The 16,742-nt window shown below is 38.0% G+C and overlaps 1 protein-coding gene across 1 annotated transcript in view; it reads left to right on the forward strand.

Annotated features, from left to right (window-relative positions):
• vclb (vinculin b) overlaps positions 1-16,742 on the forward strand; it is a 103,627-nt gene that overhangs the window by 53,174 nt on the left and 33,711 nt on the right. Inside the window, exons 3-6 of the mRNA XM_056468950.1 lie at positions 1,038-1,188; positions 3,134-3,242; positions 3,714-3,836; positions 4,655-4,815. Of these exons, the coding sequence (XP_056324925.1) occupies positions 1,038-1,188; positions 3,134-3,242; positions 3,714-3,836; positions 4,655-4,815 (544 nt within the window). The remainder of the gene's footprint in view (positions 1-1,037; positions 1,189-3,133; positions 3,243-3,713; positions 3,837-4,654; positions 4,816-16,742) is intronic.

Consider the following 16,742-nt stretch of genomic DNA (forward strand, 5'->3'; position numbering starts at 1 on the left):
ATATTATATTATATTATATTATATTATATCTCATATTATATTATATCTCATATTATGTTATATTATATTATATTATATTATATCTCATATTATGTTATATTATATTATATTATATTATATCTCATATTATATTATATCTCATATTATGTTATATTATATTATATTATATTATATCTTATATTATATTATATTATGTTATATATCATATGTTATGTTATGTTATATCATATTATATCATATGATATTATTTTAAAGTTTTAAATACTTTACATTTTGTTCTATTTCCTATAACTATAACTTCTATATAATCTTTTTCTATATTTAATTTCTTATTTTATTCCACAATTTATTTCTTATTGATAGTCTTTTTGGCTACCATTTTTGTGGGTCACAGGCAGTCCTTTAAGCATTTCCCTGCCTGTTATACTGTGTAAGACTGTGTATATATTTATAATTTTGTATATTATATGTTTCTTACATTATATGTAATATAGTTTATTTTGATAAAAACCAAAATGCATGGTTAGTTGAGTATTTAAATCCTCAGTTCTCCACCATATGAATAAATAACTCTGTAAAGACAGTATTTCTCTCTTGAAGGTGAAGTGCTTTGAAATGTGCATTTGTTGTTCGATGTTTGACGTAATATCAACTGAAACATGAAGAGAGGGCAGGGCTTAGGGTAGCTCCTCCCCTTTAAAAACAGCCAATAGTGTTTAGTTTCTCACAGCTCTGCCAGTGAGAGTGGTCAAGCGCATCAAATAAAAAGCAAATAAGAAGGGGGCGGAACATATCAGATGCTAGAGAGCTTTTGATTGGTCAGAAGATTTGATGAGAAACTGAAGTATGAGGTGATCCATTTAGGCAGAAGTGACTTTTTACATGTTTTATTTATCCATTGTATATCTTCTTAATGCCAATTCTGTCCCTTTTAGTGCACACTAGCTAATAAATATCCTAAAAACTAACAATACTGATACTAATATCACATTACTTTAGTTTCATGGAACCTTTATTGCTGATTTTCCTCTCTGTAGGGTGGAGAATGCGTGCACTAAACTGGTTCAGGCAGCTCAGATGCTGAAGTCTGACCCGTATTCAGTCCCGGCCAGAGATTATCTGATCGACGGCTCCCGCGGGATCCTGTCCGGCACGTCTGACCTTCTGCTGACCTTCGACGAGGCCGAGGTTTGATGCATTACAGCCTTCAGTATAGAGATGCACCGATCGGCTGGCCAGAGACAGGAATCAGACGTTTTATATATAAAACATTTTTTTTTGTCTCAAACCCTGTCTAACACAAACGTGGCATTTTAAACAACAGTAATAAACGATTAATGTGATCTGTAAATGTTTCAAATGTAATTTAAGTCATATTAAATGTTTTGCTTTCAAGCTATTTTTAAAATGTTTGCTAGCGTGAGGAAAGAAATCTGCTGTGCATATCAGTCATTATTTGCTTTAGAAAGAGAAACATCAGTCACGTTGAACAAGATAAGACTAAGCTGAAAATAAGTAGGCCTATCCATAAAACAGTACTACAAAGCTATACGATTATTAAACTAAATATATTATAACAATACATATTACAGGCATATGTTTCTCTTTGGACTTTAGGAAATGAGGAAAAAGGTAAAGTTATAGACACTGAAATAAATAACTGTTTTTAAATATTTATGTAATCTTAGGGAACTGTGTTTATTTTTTATTTTGATTATTATTATGATTAATTATACTTCTTAGAAAAAAATGGATATCGGCACAAAATCGATATCGGCACAAAACGGTATCGGCACAAATCAATATCGGCACAAAATGTATCGCCACAAATCTGTATAGGCACAAAACCGTATCGGCACAAATCGATATTGCCACAAATCGCTACCGGCAAAAATTGATAGTGGCACAAATCAGTATTGGCACAAATCAATATCAGTACATATCGGTATCTGCACAAATTGGTATCGGCACGAATCGGTATCAGCAAAAATCGCTATCGGCACAAATCGTTATTGGCACAAATCAATACCGGCACAAATCTGTATCAGCACAAATCTGTATCGGCACAAATCAATATCGGCACAAATCTGTATCGGCACAAATCTGTATCGGCACAAATCGGTATCGGCACAAATCAATATCGGCACAAATCTGTATCGGCACAAATCGGTATCGGCACAAATCTGTATCGGCACAAATCGGTATCGGCACAAATCGATATTGGCACAAATCGCTACCGGCAAAAATTGTTAGTGGCACAAATCAGTATTGGCACAAATCAATATCAGTACAAATCGGTATCTGCACAAATCAATATCGGCACAAATCAGTATCGGCACAAACGGGTATCGGCACAAATCGGTATCGGCACAAATCGGTATCGGCACAAAACTATCGCCACAAATCGGTATCGGCACAAATCGGTATCGGCTTAAATCGGTATCGGCACAAATCAATACCGGCACAAATCTGTATCAGCACAAATCGGTATCGGCAGAAATCAATATCGGCACAAATTGGTATTGGCACAAAACTATCGGCACAAATCGGTATCGGCACAGATCGGTATCGGCTTAAATCGGTATCGGCACAAATCAATATCGGCACAAATCGGTATCGTCACAAACCGGTATTGGCACAAATCTGTATCGGCACAAATCGTTATCGGCACAAATCGGTATCACCACAAAACGATATCGCCACAAATCGGTCTTGGCACAAAAACGTTATCGGCACAAATTGGTCTTGCACAAATGGTATTGGCACAAATCAGTATCAGCACAAATAGTTTTTTGGCAAAAATCGTTATCTGCACAAATTGTATCGGCACAAAATGGGCATCGGCAGAAATCGGTATCGCCAAATATCAATATTGGCACAGATCAGTATTGGCAGAAATCGGTATCAGCAAAAAACGGTATTGACAATAATTGTTATTGCCACAAATCAGCATTGTCAAAAAAGGTTGAAATCAGCAAAAAAACTACTCACACAAAACTAGGTCACGCATATCAAAAAGTCGAAAATCGGAATCGGACAAGAACATTTTAATTGGTGCATCTCTAGTTCAGTGAGTTTTATTCCTGTGCTTTGACCTCTGGGCTGATGCTACTGCTGTCTTTGCTGAACACAGGTTCGTAAAATCATCCGCGTGTGTAAAGGCATTCTGGAGTATCTGACTGTAGCAGAGGTGGTGGAGTCCATGGAGGATCTCATCACTTATACCAAAAACCTGGGACCCGGTATAATCACTTCCTTATTTATGGTTATGATTAGGGATGTCGGTTTTATTGTATTTTAGTTTTAAGTCTGGAAGAAATAATAGACGAAAATCAAAAAGTTTTGTTTTACTCAAACACATTACTATAAATCATAAATTCAGAATAAAACCTGAATTATCAAGCAGTCTTAAAATGTTTAATGCATAAAGTGGAAGAAAATAAAAAGTAAATATTAAAAATGTAAAATCGAATCCTTTTTAGGTTAAATATAAATGTTAAAAGGGTTATTGAGTAAAAGGTTTTTTTAATAAAGTCTGTAAACATGTTTGAATGTTTATGCAGTTTTGGTGCATAAGGTGTCCTGATTTAAAGGATTAAATACATTTAATTGATCAAATAATCATTTAAATTCCTTGCTATGATTTTAGCATTAGGATAAATGTGTCAGCCAGTCCAGATTCAGCATTTAAAAGCTTGTATTTGCACTAACAGGCATGACGAAGATGGCGAAGATGATTGACGAGCGCCAGCAGGAATTAACCCATCAGGAGCACAGAGTCATGCTGGTCAACTCCATGAACACTGTGAAGGAGCTGCTGCCCGTCCTCATCTCAGGTATGACCTCTGACCTCCTTACACTATAGCATTATGCCAAGGGCGTAGATTTGCTCTTGACATTGGTGGGGACATACAGTACATCCCGAGAGTGCTCTTTCACGCTTTAAAAACATAAATAAAGGCACTCAATAATGCAAATAGCAAGTAATGAAGCACGTCTCATGCTGCATAAGTCCATCTACATGATTTAACTGCAATCGGAGAATGAATGTAGAGATATCTAGAGATGCATGTGACACAGTTTAATCCTGATAATAATCCTTTTCATAATCATGGAGGACATCAAAATAGACACTTAATTGAGATTAATTGCACAGCCTTAGTTCATATTAATGTGATGAACTTGACTTTAAAGTTAGCGAACTGTTAAACTGTAATGTATACTTTAGTTTTTACTACAGTAAACACTTGTTCATTCATTCATTCATTTTCCTTCAGCTCAGTCCCTTTATTAATGTGGGGTCGCCACAGCGGAATGAACCGACAACTTATCCAGCATATGTTTTACACAGTGGATACCCTTCCAGCCGCAACCCAGTACTGGGAAACACCCATACACTCTCATTCACACACACACACACACACACACACACACACACACACACATACACACACACACACACACACACACACACACACACACACTCTCATACACTATGGCCAATTTAGTTAATCAATTCCCCTATAGCGCATGTGGAGGATGTGGACTGTGGGGGAAACCGGAGCACCCGGAGGAAACCCACGCCAACACAGGGAAAACATTCAAACTCCACACAGAAATGATCACACACTGTATGTGATTATGTCTCACACAGGCATCAAGATCTTCGTAACCACCAGAACGTCTCATGGAAAAGGTGTGGAGGAGGCGCTGAAGAACAGGAACTTCACGGTGGAGAAGATGAGCGCAGAAATCAACGAGATCATCCGCGTTCTGCAGCTCACATCCTGGGATGAGGATGCCTGGGCTAATAAGGTGAGTGAGAGGACAAAAGCATGACAAACCTCCCTCATTGAATGAAAATACTGTAGTAAATCATTGTAAAAACTCTAATGTTTTTGAACTATACTGTACATACATGAACAAAGCACATATATTAATCTATTGTGGCGATTCCATAGTTGCTATAGCAACACAAAAGCTACAGTAATTGATCTAATGTGGCGATTCTATAGTTACTATAGCAGCACAACAGCTACAGTAATTGATCTATTGTGGCGATTCTATAGTTACTATAGCAACAAAACAGCTACAGTAATTGATCTATTGTGGCGATTCCATAGTTGCTATAGCAACACAACAGCTACAGTAATTGATCTATTGTGGTGATTCCATAGTTGCTATAGCAACACAAAAGCTACAGTAATTGATCTAATGTGGCGATTCCATAGTTGCTATAGCAACTCAACAGCTACAGTAATTGATCTAATGTGGCGATTCCATAGTTGCTATAGCAACAAAACAGCTACAGTAATTGATCTATTGTGGCGATTCCATAGTTGCTATAGCAACACAACAGCTACAGTAATTGATCTATTGTGGCGATTCCATAGTTGCTATAGCAACTCAACAGCTACAGTAATTGATCTAATGTGGCGATTCTATAGTTGCTATAGCAGCACAACAGCTACAGTAATTGATCTATTGTGGCGATTCTATAGTTACTATAGCAGCACAACAGCTACAGTAATTGATCTATTGTGGCGATTCTATAGTTACTATAGCAGCACAACAGCTACAGTAATTGATCTATTGTGGCGATTCCATAGTTGCTATAGCAACACAACAGCTACAGTAATTGATCTATTGTGGCGATTCTATAGTTGCTATAGCAACACAACAGCTACAGTTATTGATCTATTGTGGCGATTCCATAGTTGCTATAGCAACACAACAGCTACAGTAATTGATCTATTGTGGCGATTCCATAGTTGCTATAGCAACACAACAGCTACAGTAATTGATCTATTGTGGCGATTCCATAGGTGCTATAGCAACACAACAGCTACAGTAATTGATCTATTGTAGCGATTCCATAGTTGCTATAGCAACACAACAGCTACAGTAATTGATCTATTGTGGCGATTCCATAGTTGCTATAGCAACACAACAGCTACAGTAATTGATCTATTGTGGCGATTCCATAGTTGCTATAGCAACACAACAGCTACAGAAATTGATCTATTGTGGCGATTCCATAGGTGCTATAGCAACACAACAGCTACAGTAATTGATCTATTGTGGCGATTCCATAGTTACTATAGCAACACAACAGCTACAGTAATTGATCTATTGTGGCGATTCCATAGTTGCTATAGCAACACAACAGCTACAGTAATTGATCTATTGTGGCGATTCCATAGGTGCTATAGCAACACAACAGCTACAGTAATTGATCTATTGTGGCGATTCCATAGGTGCTATAGCAACACAACAGCTACAGTAATTGATCTATTGTGGCGAATCCATAGTTGCTATAGCAACACAACAGCTACAGTAATTGATCTATTGTGGCGATTCTATAGTTGCTATAGCAACACAACAGCTACAGTAATTGATCTATTGTGGCGATTCTATAGTTGCTATAGCAACACAACAGCTACAGTAATTGATCTATTGTGGCGATTCTATAGTTGCTATAGCAACACAACAGCTACAGTAATTGATCTATTGTGGTGATTCTATAGTTGCTATAGCAACACAACAGCTACAGTAATTGATCTATTGAGGCGATTCTAAAGTTGCTATAGCAACACAACAGCTACAGTAATTGGTCTATTGTGGCGATTCTATAGTTGCTATAGAAACACAACAGCTACAGTAATTGATCTTTTGTGGTGATTTGATCTATTGTGGCGATTCTGTAGTTGCTATAGAAACACAACAGCTACAGTAATTGATCTTTTGTGGTGATTTGATCTATTGTGGCGATTCTGTAGTTGCTATAGCAACACAACAGCTACAGTAATTGATCTATTGTGGCGATTCTACAGTTGCTATTGCAACTCAACAGCTACAGTAATTGATCTATTGTGGTGATTCTATAGTTGCTATAGCAACACAACAGCTACAGTAATTGATCTATTGTGGTGATTCTATAGTTGCTATAGTAACACAAGGACAATAGTAATATAAACAAATGACTCAGTGTTGTAGTTTACTTCAGTTATAGGGTATATTATACTACTATACACCACTGTTTACTGTAGTAAAACTAAAGTATACTACAGTATTTATTAGATTATCAATTCTCTAAAGTTAATACTACAGTATGCTGCAGCATTAATTAATTAACAAATTGTTGTAAATGCAATAATATACATTCACTGGCCACTTTATTAGGTACACCTGTCAAACTGCTTATTAACTCAAATTTCTAATCATGGCAGCAGCTCAATGCATTTAGGCATGTAGACATGGTCAAGACAATCAGCTGCAGTTCAAAGCGAGCATCAGAATGGGGAAGAAAGGGGATTTAAGTGACTTTGAACGTGGCATGGTTGTTGGTGCCAGACGGGCTGCTCTGAGTATTTCAGAAACTGCTGATCTACTGGGATTTTCACGCACAACCATCTCTAGAGTTTACAGAGAATGGGCCGAAAAAGAGGAAATATCCAGTGAGCGGCAGTTCTGTGGGCGCAAATGCCTTGTTGATGTCAGAGGAGAATGGCCAGACTGGTTCCAGCTGATAGAAAGGCAACAGTAACTCAAATAAACACTCGTTACAACCGAGGTCTGCAGAAGAGCATCTCTGAACACGCAACACGTCCAACCTTGAGGTGGATGGACTACAGCAGCAGAAGACCACACCGGGTGCCACTCCTGTCAGCTAAGAACAGGAAACTGAGGCTACAATTCACACAGGCTCACCAAAACTGGACAATAGAAGATTGGAGAAACGTTGCCTGGTCTGATGAGTCTCCATTTCTGCTGCCACATTCAGATGGTCAGGCCAGAATTTGCCCTCAACAACATGAAAGCATGGATCAATCCTGCCCGGTTAATTATTATTGTGGTAATTCTATAGTTGCTATGTTAATACAATGACAATAGTAATATACAACTATACAATATATTATACAACAATACACCACAGTTTACTGTAGTAAAACTAAAGTATACTGCAGTATTTATTACAGATAATCAGTTCAATATAGTTAAAGATGCGGTCGTATTGTAGTATAATTTACCCTATAGTTGAATAAGTATTGGCTCATTGTGTTTATTTTACTATAGTTCTTGTGTTACCATAGCAACTGTAGAATCACCATTCATTTATTCATTTCTTTTCGGCTTAGTCCCTTTATTAATCTGGTTTTGCCACAGTGGAATGAACCACCAACTTATCCAGCATATGTTTTACACAGCAGATGCCCTTCCAGCTGCAACCCATCTCTGGAAAATGGAATCACCATAACAGATTAATTTAAGTACTGTATTAAAGTATGGTTCAAAACACTCTAGTACTAAAAGTTACTATAGTATTTTCTTACATGGGCTGTTTCAGAACACACAGCACAGCTCACTGTCTGCTCACACGCATGCATTATTCATTAATTCTGCACCTCACACTCATGCATGCACACGTGTTCTCCTGGAGTGCAGATCATTAACATGTATTTGAATGTAGATTTAAAGGTGGATTTTAAAGTAATGTGTGTGTGTGTGTGTGTGTGTGTGTGTGTGTTGTGGTTATGCTTTTGTGTGTGTGTTAAACTGGTTTTCTGGCTGGGTTTTGCATTACAGATTGAGCTAAATCTTGAGATTTGTTAGTCTGGAATGGGCTTTAGTTTGAAGGTTGTTCACTCAAACGTGCATCTGAAGGTGTTCTTGAAGGAGTGAAAATGAAGCTGTTTCCTGTGAGCGTGTTTGGTGTGAAAGCTTGTGTTCCTCAGAGCTGCAGACACTGAATCTGGCTGATGCGTTACTGCATGCAGAAAAACACTTCTGGAGTCTGAATCAATCTCATGAAAACAATCCACCCCAAAATAAAACATTCATTCATTCATTTTCTTTTCAGCTTAGTCCCTTTATTAATCCGAGGTCGCCACAGCGGAAGGAACCGCCAACTTATCAAGCAGATGTTTTACACAGCGGATGCCCTTCCAGCTGCAACCCATCTCTGGGAAACATCCATACACACTCATTCACACTCATACACTATGGACAATTTAGCCTACCCAATTCACCTGTGCCACATATCTTTGGACTGTGGGGGAAACCGGAGCACCCGGAGGAAACCCACGCGAATGCAGGGAGAACATGCAAACTCCACACAGAAACTCTGACCCAGCCGAGGCTCGAACCAGTGATCTTCTTGTTGTGAGGCGACAGCACTAGCTATTGCGCCACTGCGACGCCCAAATTAAAACAGAAATTGTATTTTTAGGTCATTATTTTTCTTCTAAATTTTTTTAATTTGTTTTTTACAAAATAGAGAGCAAACAAACAAAAACAAGAACAAAACACCCCTGTCCCAGAACACTAGATTTAGCAACAACATATAATCATAATAATAATGTCATAGAGAAAATAAAAGATGAAAACATGACATGAAAATATGACACTAGTTCCTTTTTTCTCATATTGTCATGCTGTGTGTGTCCATTTCCATTACAAGAGTTTAAAAAGGTTGCCAGACCTTATAAAACGTCTCAACAGACCCTTTGATAGTATGCCTTATTTTCTCCAACTTGATGAGTTGTCTCTACTCTTATCCAGTGATTATGTGTTGGTGGAATAGGGTCTTTCCATTTAAACAACATCAGTCTTCTAGCCAGAAGAGAACCAAAGGCTAACATTTTAATTTGTCTTCTGTTGAGCCATCCTGAATAACGCGAGAAATGGTGATGGCTCTACTTCCACTCCAAATGCCTCAGATAAGCTCTCAAAAATATTAATCCAGTACATGTAAAGCTTTGGAAAGGCCCAGAACATGTGCAGCAGAGTAGCAGGAGACTGGCTACACGATCGCATATGGGATGTACAGTTGAAGTCAGAATTATTAGCCCCCCTCCTGAATTATTAGCCCCCCTGTTTATTTTTTCCCCAATTTCTGTTTAAGGAGAGCAGATTTCTTCAACACATTTCTAAACAGAATAGTTTTAATAACTCATCTCTAATAACTGATTTATTTTCTCTTTGCCATGATGACAGTAAACAATATTAGACTAGATATTCTTCAAGACACTAGTATTCAGCTTAAAGTGACATTTAAAGGCTTAACTATTGAATAAAGATGGTTTGTTCTGCAGACAGTCGAAAAGGGGCTCATAATTTTGACCTTAAAATGGTTTTAAAAATTAAAAACTGCTTTTATTCTAGCCAAAATAAAACAAATATTATCAGACATACTGTGAAAAATTCCTTACACTTAAACATCATTTGGGAAACATTTAAAAAAGAAAACAAAAATCAAAGGGGGGCTAATAATTCTGACTTCAACTGCATGTCAGAATTGATCTTAGAGAGTCTTTAGACCTCTAAGACCTGACTTTGCCTACCTTTAGACCTGACTTTAGACCAGTGCAAGCAATGAACAATTTTGAATTGTGTTACAGCATGTCTGTGGCAAATGGATATATATATGTGATATATATGATATATATGTGTATATGTATATGTGTATATGTATAAGTCTCAGCAACTTCTACTTCATGCAGACTTTAATACACATTTTAGATTTGTAAGTTGGGGTGGCACGGTGGCTCAGTGGGTAGCACTGTCACCTCACAGCAAGAAGGTGGCTGGTTCGAGTCATGGGATGATTCTATAGTTGCTATGGTAACACAATGACAATAGTAATACAAATTATTTAAATAATATATTTATAGGGCAATGTAGTGGCGCAGTTGGTAGTGCTGTCGCCTCACAGCAAGAAGGTCACTGGTTCGAGACATTGGCGTTTCTGTGTGGAGTTTGCATGTTCTCCCTGCGTTCACGTGGGTTTCCTCTGGGTTTCCTCCCACAGTCCAAAGACATGTGGCACAGGTGAATTGGGTAGGCTAAATTGTCCATAGTGCATGTATGTGTGTGAATGAGTGTGTATGGGTTTCCCAGTGATGGGTTGTGGCTGGAAGGGCATCCGCTGCGTAAAACATGTGCTGGATAAGTTACCGGTTCATTCCGCTGTGGCGACCCTAGATTAATAAAGGAAATAAGCTGAAAATAAAATGAATGAATGAATGAATATATTTATGATAATATTTATATAAATGTAAATATTTAAAGCCATTAAAATGCAGTTTTGGGGAAGTGAGTGTTTTCGTGCAGGTTGACTCGGTCAGATGTGGCTTTAGTTAGACCTCGGTTTGCGGTTGTGGATTTTATTTGTCTTATTTCTCTTTTCTCTCATCGGCTCTTTTCTCTCTTGTGTTCAAATCTGTGTTTTGTTTCTTCTCTGGGTTTGTTTTCCTCTCCTGTAGAAGGTAAGAATCTGCGCGCATGTTCTCTGTTTGAGTGAGTGAGTGTGTGTGTGCTCCGTTTTGCTCAGATGTGCAGGGTTTGCTGTTTGGTTGTGGTTGTTGTGCTCTGCTAATGGAATGGAGCATAAATCTGCTGCAGTTTAAGATCTCACACTATTGTGTTGCTTATTATGATCATCATCATCATCACAGAAATAAAGACGCACTTGCTTTTCCTTAATGACTACACCACTTTTTAAAATGAATATTTATATCAATGTATCAGTGGATTACATTGTATTTTGGTGCATTTAAATTAAACCCTTTTATTAAATTAATATATTAATTAAAATAAGAGTTTGGTGACAGAACAACAAGAAAATACATTTAAATTCTAAATTTATTTAAAAACTACCAAATTTATTCTTAATTATCCTAATAAGGTTTTTTAAGATTGTTTTTTTATATATTATTAATGTTGAAAACAGTTGCAGATTCATATGTTTGTGGGAAATGTCATGCTTTTTAAAAATAGATATAAATATTTAAAGGAAACGATTAAAACATTTGAAATCCCATTACTTTCATTTTTCAATTTTTGTCAATCTTATGAGTTAAAATGTACTACCTGACAAAAGTGTTGTTGTTAATCTCAGCTGTATAAGCAACAAATAATAACTTACTACTGGATCATTTGGAAAAGTGGCAGAAGGTTGATTTTTCCCATGAATTATCTGTTGAGCTGCATCCCAATCATCACAATACTGCAGAAGACCTACTGGAACCAGCATGGAGCAAGATTCTCACAGAAAGCAGTCAAGTTTGGTGAAGGAGAAATCATGGTTTGGGGTTATATTCAGTATAGGGATGTGCGAGAAATCTGCAGAGTGGATGATCAACATCAACAGCCTGAGGTATCAAGACATTTGTGCTGCCCATTACATTACAAACCACAGGAGAGGGCCAATTCTCCAGCAGGATAGCGCTCCTTCTCATACTTCAGCCTCCACATCAAAGCTCCTGAAAGCAAAGAAGGTCAAGGTGCTCCAGGATTGGCCAGCCCAGTCACCAGACATGAACATTATTGAGCATGTCTGGGGTAAGATGGTGGAGGAGGCGTTGAAGATGAATCTGAAGAATCTTGATGAACTCTGGGAGTCCTGCAAGAAGGATTTCTTTGCCATTCCAGATGACTTTATTAATCAGTGATTTGAGTCATTGCAGAGATGTATGGATGCAGTCCTCCAAGCTCATGATGGAGTCAGACACAATATTCATTCTGTTTCCACTGCAGCATGACCACATATTCTATACTGGACATTACTTCTGTTAATCACAAGACTTTTGTCTAAGCAGAGTCAGACCTTACTGTCCTAATGAAATCATTTATAATCAAGACATGATCATATTTTATTGTGCTAAAATAAGTGTAATCTAAAGGCCTTTTGCTGTTCATATAAGCCACCTCTGATACCAAATGATTAACTAGAAGTCAAGTTATTCATTGTTCCTAAAACTTGGATAGGTGATAAGACTTTTGTCAGGTAGTGTATTGATTGCTTAATTAAGAACACTTATTTTCTAATCTATAATATTTATAAAAATTTTATATATTATTATTTTTTTATATTTTTATAGTTTACTTATTAAATATGTTACTGTAATAACTCTAATTTAATTCTATATATTTAATTAATAAGGCATCATTTAATTCTATGATCAATTAAATTCAAATTATTTTGTATATAATATTTAATTTATATATATACTATTAATATTGAGCATTAGAAAGTGCAGGAAACATTGTGCTGCTTGTTTAACATGGTTTGAGGCTGTGTGTGTGTTTGGTGTGTGGTGTGTGTTTGGTTCTGCTGTGTGTTTCTAACTGCAGAGTGTTTGTTTTCTGTCTGTTTTTAATCTCGTCTGTCCTCAGATGCTCTGAGAAGTGTGTGAATGTGTGTGTGTGTGAGTAAATGTAGGCTGACTCTAATAATAATAATGACTAATATTGTCATGATGAAATGCTGAATAACACACCTGAGCAGCTTTGGTCACTTCATTCTCTGTTTCCTTTCTGTTGAAAGCTGATAAATTATGCACTTGAAGCACCTTTTCACTGGTAAGTTTAGAATATCTCCACTGTAGACCTGGACTGAGCTTTTGTTTACATCTGGAGTGAGTCCCAATTTGCCTGTTTATACTACATCCTACTATTTTGGTGAAGAAAAAGTTCTTTTAAGTCTGGGGCAAGACTGCTCTGTTGCTTAGTTACCTCACCTGTCAATCATCTTGTCAAATCATCCACAATCCTTTCATATTTAAAGTCCTGTGAAGTGCTTTAAGATGTGCATTTTATATTCAAAGTTTGACGTAATCTGAACTGAATCATGAAGAGAGGGCGGGGCATGTTGTAGCCCCTCCCCTTAAAAAAAAACACCCAATGGTGTTTTGTTTTATCACAGCTCTGCCAGTGAGAGTGGTTGAAATCAAGTGCATGAAATGAACAGCCAATGAGAAAAGAGGGGGCAGGGCATGTCAGACACTAGATAGCGTTTGATTGGTCAGAAGATTTGATGAGAAACTGAAGTATGAGGTGACGTCAAAAAAATCATACGTGTTTGTATCAGTTTTCTAAACTTGAATTTTGTCACTGTTTTGGAGCACCATAGCTTATACACTCACCGGCCACTTTATTAGATACACGTTTTCAGATGTCTCCGTTTTCCCCCATCCACACTGAGTCGGAGCAGTAGCGTGTTAGAATTAAAACGGCCTCTTCAGCGTGTCCAAAACGCTCCGTCTTCAGTGCTCGAAAACTCTGGCGTAGTGTCGACGGATGGCGTAACCATAGCAAAACTTATGCGTTTAAAACGAAACGCCTAAGTGTAAACAGGGCCTAAGTTTAATCTGGTTTATGCCAGTTTATGTTTGTTTATGCTGGTTTACACTAGTTTAAGTTGATTTTTGCTAGCTAGTTTAGGTTAGTTTATTCAAATCAAGCTTGTTTGTAAAACACTTTACTTAAAAATTATTGTTTCAGAGCAGCTTCACTAAAAGGGCACGTTATTGCATTAAAGTGAAAATCAGAAAAGTTTAGGCTTGTTTACACCATACCTGCCAACATTCGGATCATAAAATCCGGGAGATTTTATCCAGGGCTGTGCGTGAACTGAAGAGCGGGGGTGAAGGTGCACGCGAACTGGGGAGCAGGTATGAAGATGGTTGCGCGTTGGGTTCAGTGCGCATGGGGACTGAACCAAAAAGCTGAGGAGCAGTTGGGGGTGGTGGAATTCCGGGAGTTTTCCGGGAGACAGAACAATATGGGAGATGGGTCTGAAATATGGGAGACTCCCGGGAAAAACTGGAGTGTTGGCAGGTATGGTTTACACTAGCATAAGCTGATTTTACTGAATGGTTTATTCAGGTTTACACTATTTTATGCTGGAATTACCAAAGACTCTACAATACAAAAGACGTGTCACTCGTATCTTTTTTAATGGGGAAAGTGTAACAGTCAATATGGTGAATAAAGCCCCGCCTACTAGTACAGGAGCCAATCATCGATCAGTATATGGTGAATAAAGCCCCGCCTACTAGTACAGGAGCCAGTCATTGATCACTATAGACTGACGATACTCTAGTGGTGGGACTCGGACCAGACGTGAGTTTCTGCAGATTTTCTATGATTTAGATGTTTGGAAATGAAACTGAAGAGGCAGCTGTTGTTTAATATTATTGCTGATTCATAATATGAAATGTAATCTAAGCTTGGCAAGAAGTTTAAAGTTTCCCCATTCAAACAGAATACCCGATCATACTGGTTTACGCTGGTTTATGCTGGCTGCATTACGCTAGTTTATTCTGGTTTATTCTGGTTTACGCTAGTTTAGGCTAGTTTATGCTGACTGGTTAAAGCTGCGGTCACACTGGGCTTTTCCTTCCATAGACTTCCATTCATACACGCGAATGTGTCAGACCGGAAACGCAAGGTCATGCGTCAAGTTTTGCACTTTGCTGCGGTGCAAAGTTCAAACTTGGTGAACTCTATCAGAACGATAGTTTAGGCTGGTTTATGCTGACTGGATTACACTGGTTTATTCTGGTTTAGGCTGGTTTACACTGACTGGTTTACGCTGGTTTATGCTGACTGGTTTACGCAGGTTTATTCTGGTTTACGCTAGTTTAGGCTAATTTACACTTACTGGTTTACGCTGGTTTATGCTAGCTGGATAACGCTGGTTTATTCTGGTTTACACTAGTTTAGGCTGATTTACACTGACTGGTTTATGCTGGTTTATTCTGGTTAATGCTAGTTTAAGCTGGTTTACACTGACTGGTTTACGCTGGTTTATTCTGGTTAACGCTAGTTTAAGCTGGTTTACACTGACTGGTTTACGCTGGATTATGCTGACTGGTTTACGCTGGTTTATTCTGGTTTACGCTAGTTTAGGCTGGTTTACACTGACTGGTTTACGCTGGTTTATTCTGGTTTACGCTAGTTTAGGCTGGTTTACGCTGACTGGTTTACGCTGGTTTATGCTGGCTGGAAAACGCTGGTTTATTCTGGTTTACGCTAGTTTAGGCTGGTTTACGCTGACTGGTTTACGCTGGTTTATGCTGGCTGGAAAACGCTGGTTTATTCTGGTTTACACTAGTTTAGGCTGATTTACACTGACTGGTTTATGCTGGTTTATTCTGGTTAACGCTAGTTTAAGCTGGTTTACACTGACTGGTTTACGCTGGATTATGCTGACTGGTTTACGCTGGTTTATTCTGGTTTACGCTAGTTTAGGCTGGTTTACACTGACTGGTTTACGCTGGTTTATTCTGGTTTACGCTAGTTTAGGCTGGTTTACGCTGACTGGTTTACGCTGGTTTATGCTGGCTGGAAAACGCTGGTTTATTCTGGTTTACGCTAGTTTAGGCTGATTTACACTGACTGGTTTATGCTGGTTTATTCTGGTTAACGCTAGTTTAAGCTGGTTTACACTGACTGGTTTACGCTGGATTATGCTGACTGGTTTACACTGGTTTATTCTGGTTTACACTAGTTTAGGCTGGTTTACACTGACTGGTTTACGCTGGTTTATTCTGGTTTACGCTAGTTTAGGCTGGTTTACGCTGACTGGTTTACGCTGGTTTATGCTGGCTGGATAACACTGGTTTATTCTGGTTTACGCTAGTTTAGGCTGATTTACACTGACTGGTTTACGCTGGTTTATTCTGGTTAACGCTAGTTTAAGCTGGTTTACACTGACTGGTTTACGCTGGTTTATTCTGGTTTACGATAGTTTAGGCTGGTTTACGCTGACTGGTTTACGCTGGTTTATTCTGGTTAACGCTAGTTTAAGCTGGTTTACACTGACTGGTTTACGCTGGTTTATTCTGGTTTACGATAGTTTAAGCTGGTTTACACTGACTGGTTTACGCTGGTTTATTCTGGTTAATGCTAGTTTAAGCTGGTTTACACTGACTGGTTTACGCTGAATTATGCTGACT

This window comes from Danio aesculapii, chromosome 12 (genome assembly GCF_903798145.1).
Source record: "Danio aesculapii chromosome 12, fDanAes4.1, whole genome shotgun sequence".
NCBI lineage: Eukaryota > Metazoa > Chordata > Actinopteri > Cypriniformes > Danionidae > Danio > Danio aesculapii.